General features: G+C 43.3%; 1 protein-coding gene across 1 annotated transcript in view; it reads right to left on the reverse strand.

Annotated features, from left to right (window-relative positions):
* Positions 1-15,446: 15,446 nt before the first annotated feature.
* RASGRF2 (Ras protein specific guanine nucleotide releasing factor 2) overlaps positions 15,447-26,470 on the reverse strand; it is a 498,296-nt gene continuing 487,272 nt past the window's right edge. Inside the window, exons 26-27 of the mRNA XM_077462462.1 lie at positions 20,847-20,915; positions 15,447-18,966 (exon numbers count right to left, since the gene is read on the reverse strand). Coding sequence (XP_077318588.1) covers positions 18,874-18,966; positions 20,847-20,915 — 162 coding nt within the window. The 3' untranslated portion in view covers positions 15,447-18,873. The remainder of the gene's footprint in view (positions 18,967-20,846; positions 20,916-26,470) is intronic.

Below are 26,470 nucleotides of genomic sequence, written 5' to 3' on the forward strand. Positions count from 1 at the left end.
GATATACACAAGCCCAAATTCAGTCAAATGCTGCAAAGTTGATTGGATGACGCTTCACAGTACAGCTGGACAATGATCCAAAACACACTGCAAAAGCAACCCAGGAGCTTTTGAAGGAAAAGAAGTGGAACATTCTGCAATGGCCAAGCCCAAGTCAATCAACTGATTTCAACCCAATTGAGCATGCATTTAACTTGATGAAGGCAAAACTAAAGGCAGAAAGACCCACAAACAAAGAGCCAAAAGACTGGCAAAGCATCAGAAAGGAGGAAACCCAGTCTTTGGTAATGTCCATGGGTTGCAGACTTACAGGCAGTTATTGCCAGTAAAGGATTCTCAACAAAATATTAAAAATGAACATTTTATTTATGATTATTCATTTGTCCAATTGCATTTGAGCCCCTGAAAATGGGGGGGGGGGGGGGGGGGACTGTGTATAAAAATGGTTGCAGTTCCTAAAATTTGTACTTGATATTTAATTTCAACCCCTTGAATTAAAACTGAAAGTCTGCACTTCAAATTCATTTGGATTGTTTGATTTTAATTTTATTCTGGTGGCATACAGAGCCAAAAGTATGCAAATTATGTCTGTCTCCAAATACATATGGACCTAACTGGAAATATTGTTATTCTAGAGCAGGGGTAGGCAACCTCATCACTCCAGCTGTGGTGAAACTACAAATCCCATCATGCCTCTGCCTCTAGGAATCGCGCCAGTGATTGTTAGAGTCTTGCAATGTCTCATGGGACTTGTAGTTTCAAAACAGCTGGAGGACCGAGGTTTCCTACCCCTGATCTAGTGCAGTAATCTACAAAGTTTCTAAACAAAGGATCCATTTTGTGTTCTTTAAACTTTAGGGGGCCAGACTGTAGCCATTGGGAGTAGAAAAGTGGCTGAAATCAGTGGGGAAAAAAAGCCTAATTGTTGGTGTCAGTGGGAAGAATTGTGCTCCATCATCGGTATCATTGTAATAAATTGTGCCCCATCATTGGTGTCAGTGGGAGGAATTGTGCCCCATTGTTGGTGTCATCAGTCTCCATTGTTGGTGTTCTTGGCAGAAACTGTACTCCATCATTGGTCTATGAGGGAGGAATAGTGCCCCATCACTGGTGTCATTGAGAGGAATTGTGTCCCACTATTGGTGTCATTGGGAGAAATTGTGCCCCATTGTTAGTGTAAGTCAGAGGAATAGTGCCCTATCGTTGGTGTCATTGGGAGAAATTTTGCCCCATCGTTGGTGTAAGTGGGAGCAATAGTTCCCCATCGTTGGTGACATTGGGCCTCATTGTTGGTGTTCTTGGGATAAATTGTGCCCCATCCTTGGTGTCAGTAGGAGGAATTTTGCTCCATCGTTTGTGTCATTGCGAGATATTGGGCCCCATCATTGGTGTCATTGGGAGAAAAAGTGCCCCATCCTTGGTGTCCTTGGGAGGAATTGTGCCTTATTGTAGGTGTTATTGGGCCCCATTGTTGGTGTCAGTGGGGTTATTTACACCTCATTGTTGGTATCGATGGATGAAATAGTGCCCCAAGGGCCGGATAAAGGCAAGCAAACAGCCATATCTGGGCCCCCAGGCCGCAGTTTGGAGACCACTGACTTAGAATGAATTGTTTCTGCAGTTTTTCTTGCTGGGTGACACTTATTTTTATTCTGGTGTTCATCTAGCTTTCTTTCATGACTCCCAATATCCTTATTATATGAATGACTTAGAATCTGACTTTATTGAAAACATAGGCCGTGTGTTCTCAGGTTCCAGCACCGCCCTCCCTCACAGCCCACACATACACCAGAATCGCAATGGACACTTAGATTGTGGGTAACTTAATGGACTTTTTGACTTTCAGAACATCTGTATAGCAGTGGCTATAAAAATGCCGTGGTGGCGTCGTCCCCCTAATCCATGCACCTGGCTTCTAATCTACATTCAGGGCTCTGGATGCATAGATTTCTATGTTTTTTCTTTTGAAGCACGTGATTAGAGCCCAAGGCTCTAATAGGCTTAAAAAAAGGGTGGGCTCAGGGTGCAGCGCACTGTGCCCTGAGCCCACCCACTTGTGTGACAATAGCAAATTAATATTTGCTATAGTCTTCCTGCTTCTCCTCCCAGCCAATCAGGCTCAAGGCTCTAATAGGCTTCAAAAAAGGGTGGGCTCAAGGCGCAGAGCACTGTGCCCTGAGCCCACCCACTTGTGTGACAATATAAGATTAATATTTGCTATCGTCTTCCTGCTTCTACTCCTGGCCAATCAGGAAGCGGGTCCTGAGACCCGATTTGCCAGGGAGTCTCAGGACCACTGGCCAATTGGGTCTCAGGACCCACTTTGTTTGGCAGGAAGGAGAAGCAACGGCCCCCAGCTCTTCCATTGGCAAGCTGGAGCGAGGAGCAGCATCAGCCTCCTAAGGTAAGACCACTTATTGCCGCCATCCAGGGGGGGCACTGGTTGCCGCCGTCCATCTACTACGTGGGGATTGGGGGGCACTGATCACCGCCCTCCGTCTCCCGCGTGGGGACTGTTGGGCCACTGATCGCTGCTGTCCGTCTCCCGCGCGGGGATTGGGGGGTTACTGATCGCCGTCGTCCATCTCCCGCATGGGGAATGGGGGGGCACTGATCGCCGCCATCCATCTCCCGAATTGGGATTCGGGGGTACTGATTGCCACCATCCGTCTCACACGTGAGGATTGTGGGGCCACTGATCGCTGTCATCCATCTCCCACATGGGGAATGGGGGGTCACTGATCGCCGTCGTCCCTCTCACACATGGGGATTGTGGGGCCATTGATCACCATCGTCCATCTCCCGCATGGGGAATGGGGGGCCACTGATCGCCGTCGTCTGTCTCCCACGTGGGGGTTGGGGGGCCACTGATTGCCATCATCCATCTCCCATGGGGGGCAGGATTGTTTGCCGCCCCTTCCTCTCCCAAAATATTGAGCACCAGCCGCCACTGATAAAATAATTTCATTTAGCCCACGTTCACATTGAGCCAATTTGACATGTCAAATGGCATGCCAAATCAGCGGCTATTGCCGGCAATGTCAATGTCCGAATTTCCAAAAGTAGTTTCTGCACTACCTTTGGCGACTTCATAGGTGATTTCAATAGACATCTGTGTCGCCCCCTGAAATCGGACCGAAATGCCAGTTTGAAATTGTGCAAGTTCAGCTTCTTTCCACTTCACAATTATGTGCCACTTTGTGTTGGTCTATCACATAAAATTCCAACAAAATACATTTACGTTTTTGGTTGTAATATGACAAAATGTCAAATTTCAAGGGGTATGAATACTTTTTTAGGGCACAGTACATAACTGTACATAATTATTATAGCTGTATAGAGCAGCAAAAACTAACCTCCTCATCAAGCCACCATCAATCCTCCACGCTAGCAGACCAGAACAGGATGCCATAGTCAGACACAAACACTCCTCTTGTCCTGCCACTCAGGTGTAACAGTGGCGACACCATCCATGCCAATCCACCCATCACAACACCTCACCTCGGCTTGGGTGGCGGAGGACAGGACAGGTCACCCCCCGATCGCAAGACGTCATTCCCTCCTTTACCGCACCAATTCGGGGAGGAAAATAGTGACACAGGCTCAGACAGCAGAGCAGGAGTGAGAGACAGAGAGGAGGAGGAAAACACAGGACAGGCGTGGCTGCAGCGCTGGAAGTGTGTCCCGACTGAAAACTGCCTAAGGCAGCCAGGGCTTTCGTCACCCTCGGGATGGTGTCAATTGGGTACGGATTCCGGCGGGTGTCAGTGGACATATCTGATGCTCCATAGAGAGCTGTAGATGGTTTGATCAGGTCTGCTTGAAAAATTGTCAGGCGGACCTGATCGGACAGCCCGTGTGAAACCAGCGTTAGTTAACTTAGGTTGACCATAAAAAGAAAAATGCTCCACCTAGTTTAATCCCATTCAATAAAATAAAGTTTATTCCAGACAGTTTAAAACCTGTTTTCTTTCTGGTGTATTTTACATTTTGTCGCTGAAAATAAAGAATTAAAAAGAAAATAAATACAATTGCAATTATAGGATTATATAAAAAAAAAGGCATATCTACAAATAAATATATATATATATCAGGTTTGGACTGGGACAGAAATTTGGCCCTGGACTTCATCCAGACCAGCCCACCTACATTTTGAGTGTCCCATCAGCACTCCCTTGCATCAGAGTGTCCCATCACCAGCCCCCTTACAACAGAGTGTCCCATCAGCACCCCCTTACATCAGAGTGTCCCATGAGCAGCCCCCATACATCAGAGTGTCCCATCAGCACCCCCTTACATCAGAGTGTCCCATCAGCAGCCCCCTTACATCAGAGTGTCCCATCAGCACCCCCTTTATATCAGAGTGTCTAATCAGCAGCCCCCTTACATCAGAGTGTCCCATCAGCGCCCCCTTTATATCAGAGTGTCTAATCAGCAGCCCCCTTATATCAGAGTGTCCCATCAGCGCCCCCTTTATATCAGAGTGTCTAATCAGCAGCCCCCTTATATCAGAGTGTCCCATCACCAGCCCCCTTACAACAGAGTGTCCCATCAGCACCCCCTTACATCAGAGTGTCCCATGAGCAGCCCCCATACATCAGAGTGTCCCATCAGCACCCCCTTACATCAGAGTGTCCCATCAGCAGCCCTCTTACATCAGAGTGTCCCATCAGCAGCCCCCTTACATCAGAGTGTCCCATTACCAGCCCCCTTACATCAGAGTGGCCCACTGAGCCATTGGCCCACCGGGAAACTCCCGGTAGTCCCGATGGCCAGTACATGCCTGATATATATATATATATATATATAACAAAATCGTGTAAGGAATCTTAGATCAGAAGATATAGACTGAATTCTCCCACCGTGACAACAGTCCAAGTTCATAAACCAAGTGTTCAAAAAATGAATTGATTAATATTGATTTAGTGACAAATCTACCACCGCAACAAAAATGTGACCACCGTGTGAAATGCAAGCTTACTAAATAGTAAGCTAACAAAGCTTGTGACCTATAAACCGGTCGGGGCCTTTATCCCAAAGTAAACCAGGTATCTCCAATCCAGGCTCGTATCCTGGAAACAGGTCAGGTACCTCAGAGGGATCCAAACTCTAACTCTACCCAAACAAAATTTAACGTCCTTTTTTCCCCACAAATAGAGCTTTCTTTTGGTGGTATGTGATCACGTCTGCGTTTTTTATTTTTTGCACCATAAACAAAAAAAAACTGACAATTTTGAAAAAAAACTAGAATTCTTACTTTTTGCTATATTAAATACCCCCCCAAAAAAATAAAAAATAAAAATACAAATTTCTTCCTCAGTTTAGGCCAATATGTATTCTTCTACATATTTTTGGTAAAAAAAATCCCAATTAGCGTATATTGATTGGTTTGCAGAAAGGTTATTGCGTCTACAAAATAGGGGATAGATTTATGGCATTTTTATTATTATTATTTTTACTAAAAAAAAAAAAACGGTGACCTGTGATTTTTAGCAGCGAACAAATTGGACATTTGACACTTTTTTGGGACCAGTGACATTTATACAGCGATCAGTGCTATAAAAATGCACTGATTACTGTGTAAATGACACTGGCAGGGAAGGGGTTAACACCAGGGGCGATCAAAGGGTTAAATGTTCCCTAGGGAGGTCCTTTCTTACTGTGGGGGGAGGGGACTGACAAGGAGTAGAGAGAGAGCGCTGTTCCTAATCACTAGGAACAGACAATCTCACTCTACTTCCCTGACAGAATGGGAATCTGTTTGTTTACACTGGCAGATCCCCATTCTAGTAAATAGGCACGTGCGCGCCCACAGATCGGCGTGCACGCGTCCGACATACAATGATGGTGATTCGCGCAGGAGAGCCAACTAATACAGTGGTGCTTTATTTCACTTGTCATCTTAGTGTGCCACATGGACTTGCACTCGCCACATAACAGTGACCACTTATCACTAATATGGTCTATTGCACTTTGTGGAGCATTCCCCTTGCTGGTCACTATCACTTGAAAAAAACATCTCCACTCATTGTTCCTTGTGTAATCACTCAGAGGGAAGGATAACAATGAAAGACCTCATTGTGTAAAACCATTAAGGTTATTTATTAAAGAATAAGATAGAAGTACACTCACGTTTTGAAGTGCCTATTGTACCTGGCATCTGGTATAAACTGCATTTTTGAGGGGTGGGTATCAGACAGCGTTCGCTCCACTGCTGGAATTGCGGCGCAGTGTCCAGAGATGACATCAGTGAAAATTATGTCGCAATGATGTGAATTAGACTCAGCTCAACTAAGAGAGTCTAATTCACCTCATTGTGACATAATTTTCCGCTGATGTCATCTCTGGGCACTGAGCCGCACAAAGCACTTTCGGCAGAGGAGCCAACACAGGCCGATACCCACCGCTCACAAATGCTGTTTATAACAGGTAAACCAGGAAGTACTTACATTGCAGTGCCTGGTTGTGCTGCCCGCTAGCAGTAAATGTACTGTTAGCAGGCAGCAAGTGGATAATTCCCATTTAACTCGCCTCTCACTTCTTATAAGTGTCAGGAAAAGGCTGTGAAAGAGGAGGGAGAGGCACACAGAGCAGCTATGCCCTCCGCTGCCCATTCAGAGAAGCCTTTGTATTTTTGTAAATTAGTTCACATAATACAAAGGCTTCTGTGGTTGGGCAGGAGAAGGGGAGGGGTGGGCATAGCAGCTGCACGTACTCTAATGTAGAAGATGCATTACTGTTTTTTTTAATATACTATACAGTTCTGTCTGATATTCATAAGAACATGGAAATTACCAAAAGTAAATCCATCCAGTATCTACAGCATTCCCACCATAGAGCTGTTTCTGTCTTCTTTCTTCTATCGGATCTGGATTTATCCAGAAATTCTGGGCTCATGATTTATCATGAGCCCATGAATGTTTTAATAAAACTGTAAAGTCCAGAGTAGCTCAGTCACATTTTTTATCAGGATAACAATATGGCACTAAATGGGCATTGTGCCAACACATTACGCTACTGGTTTACTGGCCCGGGAAATTTCTGACTGTTTACACAAATTTGTGTTTTGTTCTTTAATTCCACTTCCATTTATATCTTTCTCTTATCCTATTTAGAGCTCAAAAAACCTAATCATATAAAAAGACATCTGTGGGAAAACAAGCTGAAGGGTGGCTTTGCGACTCAAAAAACCAAATGTCCGTTTGACATGATAGCGCTGCCTTTAAAATGGTTGTAAACCCTTACCTTTAGTCACTAAAGTTATTAGTCTCAGGTGATACACAGAAACAAGACAAATCCTCCTACATACAGTGGATATAAAAAGTCTACACACCCCTGTGAAAATGTCAGGTTTCTATGATGTAACAAAAATTAGACAAAGCTAAATCATTTCAGAACTTTTTCCGCCTTTATTGTGACCTATAAGCTGTACAACTCAATTGAAAAACAAATTGAAATCTTTTGGGGAGGAGTAGAAATAAAAAACTAAAATAATGTGGTTACATAAGTGTGCACACCCTCTTATAACTAGGGATGAAGCTGTGTTCAGAATTAAGCAATCACATTCAAACTCGTGTTAAATAGGAGTCAGTACACACCTGCCATCATTTAAAGTGCCTCTGATTAACCCAAATAAAGTTCAGCTGTTCTAGTAGGTCTTTCCTGACATTTTCTTAGTTGCATCTTACAGCAAAAGCCATGGTCCACAGAGAGGGTCCAAAGCATCAGAGGGATCTTATTGCTAAAAGTTATTAGTCAGGGGAAGGGTACAAAAGAATTTCCAAGGCATTAGATATACCACGGAACACAGTGAAGACAGTCATCAAGTAGAGAAAACATGACAAATTTGATGAAAAGACGAGAAGAAAACTGGTCAGAGAGGCTGCCAAGAAGCCTACAGCAACATTAAAGGAGCTGCAGGAATATATGGCAAGTATTGGCTGTGTGGTACATGTGACAACAATCTCCCGTGTTCTTCATATGTCTGGGCTATGGGGTAGAGTGGCAAGATGGAAGCCTTTTCTTAAAACCTCCAAGCCTGGGTAATTTTAGCAAAAACACACTGAAGTCTCCCAAAGCATGTGGGAAAATGTGTTATGGTATGATGAAACCAAAGTTTGACTTTTTGCCCATAATTCCAGAAGATATGTTTGGCTCAAAAACATCACTGCACATCACCAAAATAACACCATACCCACTGTGAAGCATGGTGATCGCAGCATCATGCTTTGGGGCTGTTTTTCTTCAGCTGGAATAGGCCTTAGTCAAGGTAGAGAGAATTATGAACAGTTCCAAATACCAGTCAATATTGGCACAAAACCTTTAGGCTTCTGCTAGAAAGCTGAACATGAAGAGGAACTTCATCTTTCAGCATGACAACGACCCAAAGCATACATCCAAATAAACAAAGGAATGGCTTCACCAGAAGATAATTAAAGTTTCAGAATGGCCCTGCCAGAGCCCACATCTAAATCTGATTGAAAATCTGTAGGGGGATCTGAAGAGGGCTGTGCACAGGAAATGCCCTCGCAATCTGACAGATTTGGAGAGTTATTGCAAAGAAGAGTGGGCAAATATTGGCAAGTCAAAATGTGCCATGCTAATAGATCCATACCCAAATGCTGTAATAAAATCAAAAGATGCTTCAACAAAGTATTAGTTTAACCACTTCCAGACCAACCTCCGCAGTTTTACTATGGCAGGTTGACTTGGCTGGGCAAATCAACGTTACCTTACGTCACTTTACATTTTGGCCACTAGGGGCATGCGCGCGTCGCGGGGGGGGGGGGGGGCGAGCCTGTGCACCTGCAGCTTATGTCCAGAGCCGATGCGAGTGCCTGGATGGGCGCGATGACCGCAAGAACCGGGATCTGTGTATGTAACCACACAAATCCCGGTTCTTTCAGGGGAGTAGAGACAGATCGTGTGTTCATAGTAAGTATGAACAGCTATCTCTCTCTCCTTCCAGACAGCCCCCTCCCCCCTACAGTTAGAACACAGTTAACCCATTGGTCGCCCCCTAGTGTTAACCCTTTCCCTACCAGTGACATTTATAAAGTAATCAGTGCAGTAATCAGTGCATTTTTATAGCACTGATCGCTGTATAATTGTCACTGGTCCCAGAAATGTGTTAAAAGTGTCCAATTTGTTCACCGCAATATCGGAGTCCCGATAAAAATCGCAGATTTCCGCCATTACTAGTAAAAAATAAAAATGCCATAAATCTATCCCCTATTTTGTAGATGCTATAACTTTTGCGCAAACAAATCAATGTATGCTTATTCCGATTTTTTTTTACCAAAAATATGTAGAAGAATACATATCGGCCTAAACTGACGAAAAAAAAAAAAAAAGTGGGGTATTTATTATAGCAAAAAGTTAAAGAAATTGGGGGTTATTTACTTAAGGAAACTCTACTTTGCACTGCAAGTGCCCTTGGAAGTGCAGTCGCTGTAGATCCGAGGCGGACATGCAAGGAAAATAAAAAACAGCACTTTAGCTTGCACATGATTAGATGATAAAATCAGCAGAGCTTCCCCTCATTTCATATCTACCCCTTTTAGAGCGACTGCACTTCCAAGTGCACTTGCAGTGCAAAGTGGATTTGCCTTTCGTAAATAACCCCGATTGTGTTCTTTTCAAAATTGTTACTCTTCTTTTATTTTATATCACAAAAGAAAGCTCTATTTGTGGGAAAAAAAGGACGTAAATTTTGCTTGGGTACAACAACGCAATTGTCAGTTCTGGCAGTGCCATATCGCAAAAAATAGCCTGGTTATTGAGCAGCCAAATCTTCTGGGGCTGAAGTGATTAAAGGCAGTGACACTTATGCAACCATATTATTTTATTTTTTTATTTTCCTCCACCTAAAAGATTTCAGTTTGTTGTTCAATTGAGTTGTACAGTTTATAGGTCACATTAAAGGTGGAAAAAGTTCTGAAATAGTTTATCTTTGTCTAATTTGTTTACATCACAGAAACCTTATATTTTAACAAGGTTGTGTAGACTTTTTATATCCACTGTAAGTTTGTTTATCTGCAGTCATCTCTTCTCTACAGCCCCCTAAAACACACAAAGCAAAAGCTTTTTCTCAGCTCCATAATGCAGGGGGTATGGATCTGACATCACACACTGCACAGAATAGAGAGGAGAGCTAAGTGTAATCTGGGACCTGAGTGGAGGGAATGGCTACATCCTCCCTCTACACACTCTTATAGGGAAACATGGACAGCTGAGGCTGTCAATCACCTGCTGTGTGCTGGAGGAGGGGGTGGGGGTGGCCTCCTCAGATTGCCTGGTGTCCACTCATGCAAAGAGAAGTGACTCATGCAGATAGCAGAGAAAGAAGACAGCAGAGAGGAATGGCATTTGGTGCTTTGGATTGAAGCTAGTACATACTATAGAAGGATATGCTTTGTTCATTTTTCATTTCAGAGGTTTAAAACCACTATAAATAAAATACAACACAACTGAGATCCTATAGTGAAGACACATGCAGTTTGCAGCAGAAATGTTGCCTGGCTCTGCAGTTTTATTGTATATACAACAGATATACAGGTACCAGAGGGTTCAACTCAAAATAAACATTTCCTTGGCAAGCAGAAAGAAAGAAGAAATCATCTTCATAAAGAATAAATAAATAACACATGAACATAACAATGGCGTCTTTGTACATGTTTGCTGTGTGTATGGATATATTTAAAAGAGTAATTGATGTCCCCCTAGAGATACTGAATATCCATTTTACACCTTTTCTACAGGAAGTCTTCAAATTCCGTATGGGGTCAGCAGGTGGGGCGTACGCATGAATGCAATGTTCTGTTTACCAAGTACATAGAAAACGTGTTCACTGAATAATGCCAGCGCTACCTGATTACATGGTGGGCCTGAAGCTGTGTGACCGGCTAAAGTGACATTTTCTGTTGAAAAGACCAAACTGAAAGTGAACTAGATGTGTATAACACATAATGTATTGTCACATAACAGGGATCTCTGGCTGTCTACATGCTAGGTCCTAGATTGACTGCACAGGAATTGCACCTCATTCCTGTGTAAATCACATGCGATTCTGTGCAGTGCGATGTGAGCCTATTCATTTTCATGGCTTAAATCGCATCCGCATAAAAAAGGTGCATGCAGCATTTTTTTTTTGTTCTCACTGGAACCGGATTAAATGGGTGTTTGCACCTACGTGATTCAGTTCAGTCAAGTGCACTGCATTTTGCGAACTGCTTTTGGGGCACACTGAAAATATATTTCCATTAAAATCAATTAATGCTTTCACACAGGGGCAGTACCCTGACGAGGCAGTGAAAAAACGCCCCTCTCCATTGAAATGAATGGAAAGCTATTCAAAAGCGCCTGAAAAGCCCTTCAAAAGCGCTCAGTGTTGGCAGTTTAGAAGCACCTCGGTGTGAAAGGGACCTTAAAGCTGGCCATACACCTATAGATTATCTGCAGATTTTCTATGGTTAGATGGAAAAAGTTCAACAGATTTCTCATTGTTCACTAAACTGTGTGGATGGAGGAATCTCCCACTTTTTTTCCATCTAACCATAGAAAATCTGCAGATAATCTATAGGTGTATGGCCAGCTTAAGTGTGGTATACACAGGTTTTTTTTTTGTTCAATCAGTTGAGTGAAAAAAATAAATCACAAATTCCTGCATCCACACAAGCAATGTGGATACAGAGAGCTCCCCCAGCTGCACTATTCTGAATACATTGATCAACGCTGCAGCCATTGGCTGCAAGCACTGATTGAATACTCGTTTTCCAGCGGGACCATTTGACAGAAGCCAGTCTAAACTGGACATTCTGACAACCAAATCCGTTGGATTTTGTCCGACGGATTTTGTCCGAAACTGTTGCATACACACGGTCGGACAAAGTTGTCGGAAAATCTGATTGTACATAACGTGATGACGTTATTTAGTTACGACGGGACTACGTTCAGGCTAGTAGCCAATAGCTTTGGTCTAGGAATTTGATCTGAGCATGCGCGGCACTTTGTCCGTCGGAGTAGGCTACACATGATCGGAGTATGTCCGATCAGAGCATTTTGTCGGAAAATTTTACGGACAAGTTGGAAAACTTGGTCTGTCAGATACTCAGACAGAAACAGTCCGATGGAGACCACACACAGTCGGATTATCCGACAAAACGGTCCGATAGGACACATTCCGTCGGAATCTCCGACCGTGTGTACAAGGGCTAATGACAAATTTCTGTTGAACAGACAGAGGTGCACGCACTAAAATTTGTCTAGTTCCTGCTGATTTTTGATTTGTGTATACCCAGGTTTAGCCTCCATTATTGCTGGTAGGCTTCCTGCAGCTGATCTTTTCCCCATTAAGGATTTACCGTGTATTGTTCCAAGCTGCATCTCTGTGTAGAAGTGTTCATCTTGTCAGAGACAGGGCTTTCTTTTCTTATACCGGAGCTGTCCCCCTATGACTGCTGATCTGATAACTCAAGGGGGAATATCCAAAAAGCAGCAGGAGAGGTTCAGAAAGCACAGACCAATGGAATTCTCGAAGCAGGCAGATCCTTTTACTGCAGATCCCCCGGCACAGCTTTAATGCAGCAAGGAGAACCTGGGCAACATAGGAGTGACATCCCCACATCTCATGAGGCCAACAGCCAGTGGCAGCAGTGTCTTAGATGATGTCACACTGCAGATATACAGCTATAAGGCTCACGATGCAAGAATGCCAAGGCAAATGAAGTGCACTGCTATTTTTTATGAGGAGTTCAAAACAAAATGTAGATTTTCTGAGTTACTGCTTTGGTACAATTAATATGTCTAGATATTTCCTATAAAATAGCAAATATTCACTTATTGAGTTCAGGTCCACTTTAAGGCTCCATGCACACTGAAGCTCAAAAAAGCTATTTCTGGACGCCAGATTGCTGGCAGAAAACGCTGGTTGAAAAACCTGCTTTTAACAGCGTTTTATACTAGCGTTAATGAGCGTTAATGAGCGTTTTACAGCGTTAGCGTTAATGGGCGTTTTTTATAAAAATACACAGAGGACACTCCAAAAATCCCACAATGCATTGAAAAATAGAATGCCGAACACTAATGAATGAGCGTTAATGAGCGTTAATGAGCGTTTGTCGTTTTTTGCCGCTGAAAAACGGCACTTTGAACGCGAATTTCTGGCGTTCAGAAAAAAGCCCATAAACTCCACTGCTCATTAAAGCTGAAAAACGTCCATGTGTGCATGGACACATAGGCTAACATAGAGTGGAGTTTATGGGCTTTTACAAAAAACGCCCAAACGCCAATAAACTGCAGTTTATCAGCTTCAGTGTGCATGGAGCCTAACACATGATGCTTTGTATGCACCCCGGATGCTTAGAACGCCTGCATCTACTTCCTGGGATGGTGGGTTAAGAGATTGCCTCTAATTCCTAAGCCTAAGGCTCCATGCACACTGAAGCTGATAAACTGCAGTTTATTGGCGTTTGGGCGTTTTTTGTAAAAGCCCATAAACTCCACTCTATGTTAGCCTATGTGTCCATGCACACATGGACGTTTTTCAGCTTTAATGAGCAGTGGAGTTTATGGGCTTTTTTCTGAACGCCAGAAATTCGCGTTCAAAGTGCCGTTTTTCAGCGGCAAAAAACGACAAACGCTCATTAACGCTCATTAACGCTCGTTCATTAGTGTTTGGCATTCTATTTTTCAATGCATTGTGGGATTTTTGGAGTGTCCTCTGTGTATTTTTATAAAAAACGCCCATTAACGCTAACGCTGTAAAACGCTCATTAACGCTCATTAACGCTAGTATAAAACGCTGTTAAAAGCAGGTTTTTCAACCAGCGTTTTCTGCCAGCAATCTGGCGTCCAGAAATAGCTTTTTTGAGCTTCAGTGTGCATGGAGCCTTAATGGCTAGCTTAGGCCACCCACTACAGTAACAGGTCAACAGCAAAGCTTAAAAAGTGGTAGAGGGCAGGCTCAGGCTCTCAATTCAATGACTCAGGAAATTTGTGTATAATAGTGTACCCCAAAATTTCTGGCCACTTGAAGTGCTGATTGTGCAGACACCTAGAGGTTCCTCCAACATTCTGACAGCCTCCCCCCTCCCATATAGGTTAAAGCGGAGTTCCACCCAAAAAATTGAACTTCTGCTTTAAGGGAAGGTGACCCCCTAACATGCTACATTTGGCATGTCATTTTTTTTAGGGGGGAGCGGAAACCCTCTTTTTAGAGGGCTCCAGCTCCCACTTTCTCCTGACGCACCCGCGGCGCCGGAAAGAAGATCACCTCTACCCCCTCCCTCTCAGCAATCATTTAGGACACGTCACAGGTCCCAGATGATTGCCCAGCCAGTCACAGCATTCAGCGTGCGCAGTGCGTGCCCGGCTGTGATGCCACAGCTGAGCACCCACAGTGACAATATCAGCGCTGCAGAGAGGAGGGGGAGACGAGTGGGGCTTTGTTCCCCCCCACATCGCTGGACCCTGGGACAGGTAAGTGTCCGATTATTAAAAGTCAGCAGCTGCAGTATTTGTATACATTTTTTAAGCAGAACTCCACTTTAAGTACTTGTTTAGTCCTGTGTGCAGTTATAAGGTGTACTATTTACCTTATTCTTGACTCTGGTAGGCTTTCTCAATGAATCTGGCTGGTCCCCCACAGCATCCTCTCAAAGTAGCTATGGGTCATGGTCGTATGCTTTCCTTCTCATGTACAATGTAAATTTAAAGTGTAACTAAAAGGCAAATATTTTTTATTTGTAAGTTTTTGATAGAGTGAAGAGAACACAAAATACGTTTTTTTATTGTCTCTGACCCCCATTAGGGCGATTCACCCTCCCTATTTGTCCTGTTTACCGTTATCACCGAAAGTATAAGTAAGGGAATCCCAAATTGTGGGTTGATTCTGGAACAGTAATAGAGGTGAAATTCTCCAATGGGGGCACTAGTTCTGGTGGCACCCAAAGATTTCCTCACTTTCAAAAGATTTTTGTTTACTTCTTGTTTTGGCTATGGGACAGAAAGTGAAGAGAAATTTCTCCTATGGGACACAGATGGCAAAAAAAAAAGAACCCGACAAAGGTTATAACCATTCCTTACTCTATACAAGGTTATACATGTGCCTTTAGTTACACTTTAATAACCCTGATGTATACATGCCAAGGGACCCCCCCCCCACTGCCTGAAACTTGAGAACAGCGTATGGAGACAGGGATAAAGTAAGTAATACGAATTATCCAGCATTGTGGGGGGTGTAGGGGGGCTGCCGGGGTTGAGTGTATGTTCTATGATAATGACCTGTACAGAGCACCTGTTCATATTATCTTAACAGGTTGCATTGTTGTTTTGAAGTGGAATCCTCTATATTCTATAACTTTTTCATAGTTTAAAGATAAATCCCACTGTAACTATGAACCATGCAATCACTCGTCACATACAAAAAAAAATGCAATGGCTATCTATTCAGTGTATAATAAGTATTATTCCATACATTCATTAAAGGAACAACAGAATTTCATTGTATAGGTTTGCATTTTGTTGCAGAGTAATACAAATAATGCACCCAGAACCTTCCCGCCATAGATGGAGTTTCCTACAGCCATCTTGTACCCGGTAAACAAGAAAGCAGGAGAAAATATACTGGGAGATGACAAATAAAAATAAACAAATTAAAAAAACAAGACAATATAAATTAATCTAACCAATAAAAATGTATTTATACAATCTCTATAGCAGCACACCTGAGAGAATTCACCCATCTACCTGGAATGGAACAGGTAACGTAAAAAATGCTCATCGTTTTCAATTCTTTCTTTGGCCAAATGTTGTGGCCCCTACATTGTTAAATGCATTCTGACCTAAAATATTAATAAATAAATAAAAAAATAAATACAAATGCTCGCTCTTTCCTCTAATTCATGTTTTTCAAATGTATTATAATAATTAGTAATCATTAGGAAGGGAAATGATGTGCTGTTATAGGATTATGTAGAAGGACAAAGTTGCTCTGTAAGGCCCCAGTCACATCTGGCGATTTAGGATAGTGGGCAGAATCGCCGCAATTCTGCCCGCGATTCCTAATCACACTGCAATAGTGGCAAAATGCCCTATGTGTGTTTGGGTGTCATTTTTAATGGCACCTCAAACACAGTGCAACTTGCGGCAATTGTTGCGTGATAAATCAAGCTACAGTCGCAGCAAGCAAGAGCTATTTTTTGGGTGGCAAAGTTCGCACAATACAGTTTGTTGTGATTGTCGCGTGATTTATCATGCTACAATCATGACAAAACTGCATTGCGTTTGATGTGCCATTAAAAATGAATTGCACCCAAACACACGTCTGTTTTTGCACTATTGCAGTGCGATTTGGAATCGTGGACAGGATCATAGCCTAAAAAAAAAAAAAAAAACAGGGCTGTAACATCAAATGCAAATCTGTTTTACTTGTATTGCAAGTGCATTACAAAAATCATCACATTGCAGCTCAGCATTTTGAGCTTTTGAGCAACCATACTCTTTTTTCAAGCCACATTGATTGTTATATAACCGTATATAAAATTGATAATCATTCTTCAGCATCGCTGCTGCCTGAGAAAGAGGTCCTTAGGAGCTTAATGTGGCTTTTTGATGGTGGTGATTGAATAAATGGTCTTTTGTTCGGTCTATAACATTTATTTAAGGACTAAAGGGAAACATTTACAGAATGATGTGTGCTTTTAAATGAACCTGATGTTTTGCACTGCATGACCAAAACACAGGAGCACCTTTAAAGAGAATTTTTTATGCCTGAGCATTCATGCAAAAACATGAATCGGTCCTTAAATTTTATATGAAATAATTCGATTTGCTCCTTACTTAGCCTAGCGGAACTTCAACCTCTCAATCAGCATTGACTATTGTTAATTCAAATGCAGCTAGCATTAGTGAATAGATAGGAAAATATATCATATTTACGTTTTTAAAAATTTTTTTTACATTTCTGCAGGAAATTACTTTTTTCCAGGCCTATACAAATAATGTCATACATCCCAGAAATCTTCAGGAGGGGAGGAGGGGTTTTCTCAGCTAAGCACACCTTACTGTCTGCATGCATGATCTAAGGGCAGATGGATTCCAGGAAGTAAATGCTACATGAATCATCTGACCTTACTCAAGATGGCCACCACTAGAAATGCTAGGGGCAGTGATGGTGAACCTTGGCACCCCAAATGTTTTGGAACTACATTTCCCATGAAGCTCAACTACACTGCAGAGTGCATGAGCATCATGGGAAATGTAGTTCCAAAACATCTGGGGAGTCAAGGTTCGCCATCACTGTGCTAGGGAATGTTTATCAAAGTGATTTCTCAGCAAAATAAAGCATGGACACATGGGGGAGTTTGCTTTGAATAACAAAAAGGAATTAAAGCGTTTGTTACCCCAACACTTTATATTCCTGATATGTGCCTGCTGTACCATGTACTTGTATGAGAAGGTATCCTGTTCTCTTTGTATTGCTTTCTTTTTATGAAATCCCTCTGTTTTCCTATTAAAAACTGACCACACTGAGCAGGAGAGCACACCAAGATCAATTCTCTAGCTATTCTGAGATCTCAGTGTGCTCTCCTCCAATGATCAGACTTGTCCTGACGCCCCCATTGCACAGCCATTAACTGGGAAGCTCAGTGTGCTGCTGCTGCTTCTCCTCCACCCAGCTCTTATACAGCTGAGAACAGAGGGAATGTGATCACTTATAGAAAAGGGAAAAAGGGTATTTATAATGAATTTTTATATCTATACAAAAATGTTTTGCCTTTCATTTCTATTTTAAACTGAATGGGTTGTTTTACAAGGTGATTGTAAACAATCACTTTAAATGGTGTTTTTGGTTGGTGGTGCTCAGAAGCAGTGCAGTTCCAGTTAAGTCCGTGCCATGGGGTCACAATTCACCTGAGGTCTGACAGTTGCTACCTGTGAACTGCCTGCACACTCAGATGGGACAAGAGGCAGGTGACAGGCCAGCAAATGACTTTAGGTGACTTCTGGCTCAGCAATGGCAGCTCCCATATTTCAGTTCTGACAGGTTCCTAAAAGGAACTTGTAAGCATTTCCTGTTTCTTTCTCTTTGCAAGTAGGTGGGCGACTCTCTCAGGTGTGATATCTTGGCATGCAGTAGAAATGACACACAATGCTAGTATATCTAGGCCAGCCAAGCAGTATGTAGTCATCCCCAATATTCACATTATCAGTAGTAGGTGCATCCAAAAACAGAGCCGTAATGCTCAGTGCATAAAAGTAAAAAAAAAAAATCACAAACAACAGGGGCAGAAATGATCACATATGTACAGAAGGTACAATGTATGAAGTAGATGTTCTCTCTTGCGATGCTGATAATGAGTGTCCTGGTGAAGGTAGCATCTGTGACTCCATGTTCTCCTCATTATGTTGTTATGGTAATATACTCCACCATGCAGAGAATGAACTTTGTTATTTGTATGGCAGTCTGCAATATGCTACAGAAACACAATGTCACTTGACTAGTCACGACTCTCGCCCTATAGACACGTTGTGGTCGTTCTGTAATTACCGGATGTTGCTTGTAAAAACTGGCACAGTGGATGCTCTTCAAGCCTTCTGCCTTCACAAATCTTCATAGCGAGGTCAACGTTGCTTCTTCATTGCAGCTTTATGTGCTGATGGCATCCTCTTAGTGTGACTAGCACAATGCACGCAGACATTACCTTCATTGTCTGAGTCCTGTCCTTGCGTCTTTGTTTTAAAGTGCCCGCGGCACTGTCAGCTTCCACTGAAAGGGTGTCACTCCCCTGCTCTCCGCTAGGCATGGCATGCATAATTCAGTTGGTGAAGTGAAAGCACTGAGTTGCCTCAAGAAACACGCAGTAAAACTCTTCATGCTGGGAGCCTTGGTTCAACTGTTAAGGATAATTCATAGAGGGTGTCTTCATCCAGGATGCGAGACTGGTCCAACAGGAACTGGGTCACCTGTTTTACAAGGAATAGATGTATAACTACAAATTCATATACAAGTATTCATAACCAACTCATATACAGTATATATATATATATATATATATATATATATATATATATACACACAGTATCTCAAATAAATGAGTACACCCCTCAAATTTTTGTAAATATTTTACTATATGTTTTCATATGACAACACTGAAGAAATGACACTTTGCTACAATGTAATGTAGTGAGTGTACAGCTTGTATAACAGTGTAAACACGGTAAAAAGTCCGATCGGATTATGTTGTCGGAAAATCCGATTGTGTGTGGGCTCTATCGGACCTTTTCTGTCGGAATTTCAGATGGAAAAAGTTTGAGAGCTGTATCTAAAATTTTCCAACAACAAAATCCGATCTGCCTTTTTCCGATGGTGTGTAGAGAATTCCGATGCACAAGGTGCCAACGCATGCTCAGAAAAAATTTGGAAACAAAAGCTATTGGCTACTGGCCTCTACGTAGTCCTGTTGTACGTCACCTCATTCTGAATGATCAGATTTTCTGACAACTTTGTGTGACCGTGTGTATGCAAGACAAGTTTAGATCAAAATCCATCAGAAAAAATCCGACGGATTTTGTGATCGAAATGTCTGAACGTGTGTATGTGGCATAACATGTACTTGTGTTAAAGAGTATTCTGTTCTCTTTGTATTGCTTCCTTTGTGTAACATACCTTGTGATCCTGCTAGTCCCCCTGCTTTGCTGTTAAACTGACCAAACTAGGCATGAGAGCAAATCCTTTCTGGAGTGGTCACTATTCTGGCTGTCCTGGAAGACCAGCCTGCTTGTCCTCTAAATAGTGAGACTTGTGCTGACACACCCTCCCTGCACAGCCATTCACTGGGAATATAAGTATGCTATTTCTCCATCCTACCTCTCTAAGCCTCGCATGCAGCTGAGAACAGAAGTTATGTGAAACTAGGTTACTGGTATAAGGTGAGGGTGGATGCGCATGTACTTTACATTTGTCTCTATTCTACCAGTTGATGTTTTGTTCTTTCATTAATAAATAAATCTTAAAGTGATTCTAAAACCTGAAGGTGTTTCACCTTATTGCATTCTTTGCATTTAGATAAAAAGCCTTGAGTATGGAGCTTCCCCCCCCCCCCAGCTCCCTTAATACTTACCTAAGCTGATCTCGATCCAGCAATGTGCACTAGAGCAGCGGCTCTCTCAGCTCTCTCCCTCTTCATTGGCTCAGACACAGCAGCAGGAGCCTTTGGCCCTTGTTGCTGTCAATCACAGCCAGAGGGAATGGGGGGCAGGGCCGAGCCACACTGTCTGAGGTTGATTTACTAAAGGTAAATAGACTGTGCAGTTGCACTCTGCAAGAACAGTTGCTCTAGAGCTTAGTAAATGAGCAGAAGCTCTGCTGACTTCCATCATCCAATCATGTGCAAGTAAAAATGCTGTTTTATTTATTTCCCTTGCACGTATTCTTTGCAAAGTGAAGCTTTACCTCAACTGCTAAGCCCTGGAGCAATTGCACCTGCAGAGTGCAACTGCTCTTTGCAAAGTGCACAGCCTATTTGCCCTTAGTAAATCAACCCCTATATGTCTTATGGACACAGAGCTATCTCGGGAGCGAGTACATGTAAGCTTGCGATGGAGCACTTGGGGGGCCCGAGAAGAGGAGAATCGAGGCTGCTTTGTGAAAAACCCTTGTACAGAGCAGGTAAGTATAACATGTTTGTTATTTAACTAAATGGTAGAAAAGATCAAAAAGGTGCATTTACAATCACTTTAAATTGGATTGATTTGGAAGACTTTGCATGTTTATGCTTTAATGTACAATATCGGTATGTATACTGCACAACACTACAATTACACCATGTTAGAGAGCGTCTTACCTTCGGTTGGTGTTCTATTCGGTATGGAGTCTGCTGGAACTGTCTGATTTCTCTAATGATGTGCGATATCTACAGCAAAACAGTATTATAACGACGTTATTAGTAGAGCAGAATATACAAAAATACTTTGAATTGTGATTTGAATTTGGTTTGAAAAACTTTAAATCAATAACTGATGGACAACAGAATATTGGGTCAGCTTAACAAGCATCCATTTATTCATTCCTATTGAGAAAAAGTGGAGTAGGGGGTCATAGGCTGCATAGTATGTTACTCTTCCTTACTAGCTGTGGGGGAGATTAACTAAAACTGGAATGTGCAAAATCTAGTGCAGCTCTGCAGAGAAACCAATCAGCTTCCAGGTTTCAGCCCCCGTCAGGGCCGTCTTTAATATAGATTGGACCCCGGGCAAAATTTTTCTTGGGGCCCCCCCATGCAATTTCACTCTCCACCTGCTCTGAGAAATACAATAAATAGCAGCTAGACTTAAAATCAGTTTACTGTATCAGATCAGACAGCAATTGTGATTGGTTGCCAGCACTTACAGCATATCATTACTGCTTACTGACTAGTTGCTAGAGGTTTCAGCACACATTACGGCTCACTGATTAGTTGCTAGAGGTTACAGCACATCATCTCCTCACAGCAGGGGAGCATGATATACATATGAATGGCGCCTTTATTTACATATCAATGCAGTCGGCCGCAGCTATTTACTTAGTATTGTCGCCGCTATTTACATATGAATGCCGGTTATTTACATGCAAACACAGGGTCTGCAGGTGAGTCATCTGCACACAACAATAGGGCAGAGCTGGGCAGCATTAGTGCCAGCACTTTACACCGAGATATTGGGACACAGCACAGGAATAAAACTTCAAGGGACAAGGGAATTTAAACCTGGATAGATGGCAAGTATGAGGCAGCTGTTATGGGCCCCACAACAATGACAGGGCCCAGGGCAGCTGCCCCTTTTGCCCTGCCTTAAAGACGGTCCTGGCCCCCGTTCACATCAGCGCGATATGACATACGATTTGAAAGGTCAAGCCTATGAGCCTATCGCTAGCAATAGGAGCGTCCCAATCGGTGCGCTGACTTTGCGGCGTCGCACGGATTTCCAAAAGTAGTTCCTACACTACTTTTGGTGACATCGGGGGCAATTTCAATAGATATCTGTGCATGAACCTGCACAGATGTCTTTCAAGTTGCCCCTGAAGTCGGACTGAAATGCAGGTTTGAGCTCACACGATTTCAAAGCCGCGTTCAGTATGAACATGGGTTTAAGCTGGGTTCACACTTGCATGACAAAGGCTCCGACATTGGGAGCTCATGTGTGAAAATCAATGTTTCCCTATGAAAGCTGACTCTTCCCTATGAGACACAAGTCGGTCTGACATTGAAAATGCTCCCTGCACTACTTTGGTCTGACTTTGATCTTACGTCTGCCCATTGAATATCACTGAAATCAGCTCAAAGTTGGATCGTGGTGTTAACTGATCTGACTTTGGCATGCGACTTTTGTTCTGATGATTTTAAAGGGAACCCACGGCAAAATGAAAAAAAAACAAAAAAAAAACGGCATGGGTTCCCCCTCCAAGAGCATACCAGGCCCTTCGGTCTGGTATGGATTTTAAGGGCCCCCCCCCCCCAAAAATCCATACCTGACCCTTATCCAAGCACGCAGCCCGGCAGGTCAGGAAAGGGATTGGGGACAAGCGAGCACCCCTCCATCCTGAACCATACCAGGCTGCATGCCCTCAACATGGGGGTGTGGGTGCTTTGGGGCAGCACCCCAAAAGTCCCCCACCCCAAAGCACCTTGTCTCCATGTTGATGAGGAGATGGGCCTCTTCCCGACAAGCCTGGCCATTGGTTGTTGGGGTCTGCGGGCAGGGGGCTTATCGGAATCTGGAAGCATACATTGTACCCCTACCCTTTCACAGGTACACAGGTTTTTAAAGTAATTTATTAAGGCAGCTCCGGCGTTGCTTCCTTCTCCGCTCTCTGGCTCTTCTGCCTCCTCCGCTGATGTCTTCTGCCTCTGCCGGTTCTTCTTCCTTCTCCACTGATGTCTGCATCTCTGGTTCTTCTCCCTCTGTCCGATGTCTTCTGCCTCTGCCGGGTCTTGGCCGATGTCTTCTTGCACTTTTGCCGGGTCTTCTCCCTCTGTTCTTCTTCCAATGTTGACTCAAAGCTCTCTCCCGCTCTAATGCTGGGGGAGCAGTGTGCCACTACTTATATTGGCATGGGTGGGGTCACCGGGTGATGTCTTTTGGAGGTCCCGCCCCTTATGATGTCTCCACCCGGGGCATGATGGGGCCGTGATGTCATATGGGCAGGACCTCCAGATTACATCACCCAGATACCCCACCCCATGCCAATATAAGTAGTGACACACCGCACACCCAGCATTAGAGTGGAAGAGAGCATTGAGTCAACAGCCGAAGAATAACAGAAGGAGAAGACATCTGAGAAGACATGGCAAAAGAGCAAGAAGACAGCAGACAAGACCAAGCAGAGGCAGAACACAGCGGACAGATTGAGAAGAACCAGAGAGGGCTAGAAGACATTGGCGGAGGAGGCAGAAAAACCAGAGAGGGAAGAAGAAATGGGAAGTGACACCGGAGCTGCCTTAATATATTACTTTAAAAACCTGTGTACTGTGTTTTATTTTTGACACATTTTTTTAGGTGAATGAGTACAATGTACCCCATACTCATTCACATAGTGTGGGGGGCTGGGATCTGGAAGCCCCCTTGTTACAGATCAGGAGGTTGGGAGGCGTTCACTCATCCCCACCCCCTTTCCTGACCTGTCGGGGGCGTGCTTAGATAAGGGTCTGTTATGGATTTTGAGGGGACCCCATGCTGTTCTTTTGGCATTGGGGGTTCCCCTTAAAATCCATACCAGACCGAAGGGCCTGGTATACTCTTGGAGGGGGATCACATGCTGTTTTGTTTTTATTTGGTGTGGAGTTCCCCCTAAAGATTCATACCAGACACAAAGTGCCTGCATTTTCGGGATCAAATTGATCCCGTTCATTATAGTCGGATGGATATTGGACTTCAAGTCGCAGGGCAAAGTCGGATCCACAGTCGTAAGACTGTCGTGTCCAGTGGCGACTGGTGCTCAAAAGTTTTGGGGGGCGCAAACAAACTGAAAAATACTGAAACCCCACCATCAATTGCAGCCTCACTGCGCCCATCAAACGCAGCCACTGTGCCCATCATATGCAGCCATTGTGCCCATCAAATACAGCCACTTGTGGCCCCGTCATATGCAGCCACTTGTGCCTGTCAAATGCAGCCACTTGTGCACGTCAAATGCAGCCACTTGTGCCCCTTATATGCAGCCACTTGTACCCATTATATACAGCCACTTGTGCCCATCATTTGCAGCCACTGTGCCCACCACCTGTCCGTTTTCATCGGATGTCAGCGCACATGTCACCACTGACATCCGTTGCTCCATAGACCTGCATGGAGCGTATCTTCGGGTTCGCCTAAAAAACTGACAGGCGGACCTGTACATGTGTGAAAGGAGCCTTATTGAAAAAGCTGAAGTTAGAAGCTGATTGGCTACTATGTAAAGCTGCACCAGATTCCAAGTGCTCCAGTTTTAGTAAATTTCCCTCTGTTCTCTACAGAACAAAGTCACATTTCCTTTTACTTTTTTAGCTTTCGGCTTACAGAAAAAGAAAACTATTAAAAGTTAAAAAGAGAGCCAGAAAGAGTCTGCATAAAAATAAATAAATAGGGGACTGGTGTTAGAATTATTTATGTCTTGAAAAATAATATATACTTACTACATAAATTAAAAGATATGTATATTTGGTTTAAACTTTATACTAAGATAATGTAGTTATTTCTACAGGTACACTCGTGAATAGCAGTTCTAGAACTAAACCTTTTACGATTCCCCTAGACACCTAGAGGCACTGCCCATCTGCTGTTCAGAGGAATTTGGCAGACAGCGAGCAGCTCGGCCGGCCAACTTTTCCAGTATTGCCTCAAAGAAAACATTTGCTGACTAAAATTACTGTAGCTTACTTTCTTATATCATCCACTTACAAGAACTGATTTTTTTTTTCCCTTCATTTCAAAACTGGGACTTTCTCAAACACATTCATAACGTCTCCTTTGTCACCTTCAGTTTTTCCCCATGTTAGCCCATTTTTAGTCTCTTACGCTTGACAGAAAATTATGAACAATCTTTGCAAATGAATGACAATTTTTCTTTTAACACATAAAGTACATCTACGATTCAACGCATATGATATAAACATCTTATGAACAACAACTATAAGCAGTACAGTGGAGGATGCTACATCGTCAGCTAAATATTTGCAGCCCTCCAGGTTATTTTTGACCATTAGATGTTTTTTGATATGATAATTTCTAACACACAGAGCACCTGAATAGAGAGAAATGTGGGGTTAATTTACTAAAACTTGCGAGGGAAAAATCTGGTGCAGCTCTGCAGAGAAACCTATCAGCTTCCAGATTTTTTTTGGTCAAAGCTTAAAGCGATTGTAAAGGCTCAATGGCTGTAATTGACAGTAGTGGAAGCCGATGGCTCCCGCTGCTATCTTAGCCAATGAGGAGGCTGAGACCTGGGGCAGCTGAGGCTCTCATCGCTGGATCGAGATGGGGCTCATGTAGGTATTGGGGGAGTGCTGCTGCACACTTTTAGCCTTTACAAACACGCAAATTTAACAAATTGAAGTTAAATGCTGATTGGTTACCATGCACAGCTGCACAAGATTTTGCGCTGCACACCAGTTTTAGTTAATCAACTGCTGTGTGCTTATACAAATGTATTTTTACTGCGTAGCGTGCCCCCTAAGGAGCTGCAAGTATATTGGGATCCTTCACCCTGCATAGCCAGCCACATCAAATTTTCACAGGCACTCTTGAGTCAGAGAACAGTCTGTGTGTTTCTCTGGCTTATTGTTTCTGCTGGCTCGCCTGAGAAACGATCTGACGGTGCTATTGTCTGGTCACTATTATTATACAGGATTTATATAGTGCCAACAGTTTGTGCAGTGCTTTTCAATGTAGAGGGGGGACAGCACAATTACAATACAGTTCATTACAGAAGGGACAGGAGGGCCCTGCTTGTGGAGCTTACGTTCTAGGGAGAGGAGGGGAAGGTGGTACGGAAGATAATACCTGCAGGGGATGGTTTGATGGGGGTGGCTCGGGTACAGTTCTTAGGTGGGTGTGGGATAGGCTTCCCTGAATAAATGAGTTTTAAGGGATCTCCTAAAGGTGGACAGGGTAGGAGCTGACTGGACATACTAGGGCAGGGAGTTCCAGAGGATGGGAGAGACTCTAGAGAAATCCTGGAGGCGAGCATGGGAGGAGATAACAAGGGAGCTAGAAAGCAGGAGGTCTTGGGAGAGGACAATGTGAGCGATATCTGCAGATGAGGCTGGTGATGTAGCTAGGGGTGATGTTGTAGATGGCTTTGTATGTTGTGGTTAGTATTTCGAATTTTATACAGTGGGGTAGTGGAAGCCAGTGAAGGGATTGGCAGAGTGGAACAGCAATCACGGATCAGTTAGTGAGGTGTATAAGTCTAGCAGCAGCATTCATAATAGACTGAAGGAGGCATAGCATGTTT

This window comes from Lithobates pipiens, unplaced genomic scaffold, assembly GCF_037356315.1.
Source record: "Lithobates pipiens isolate NorthernLeopardFrog02 unplaced genomic scaffold, aLitPip1_a1.2 Scaffold_3, whole genome shotgun sequence".
Taxonomy (NCBI): domain Eukaryota; kingdom Metazoa; phylum Chordata; class Amphibia; order Anura; family Ranidae; genus Lithobates; species Lithobates pipiens.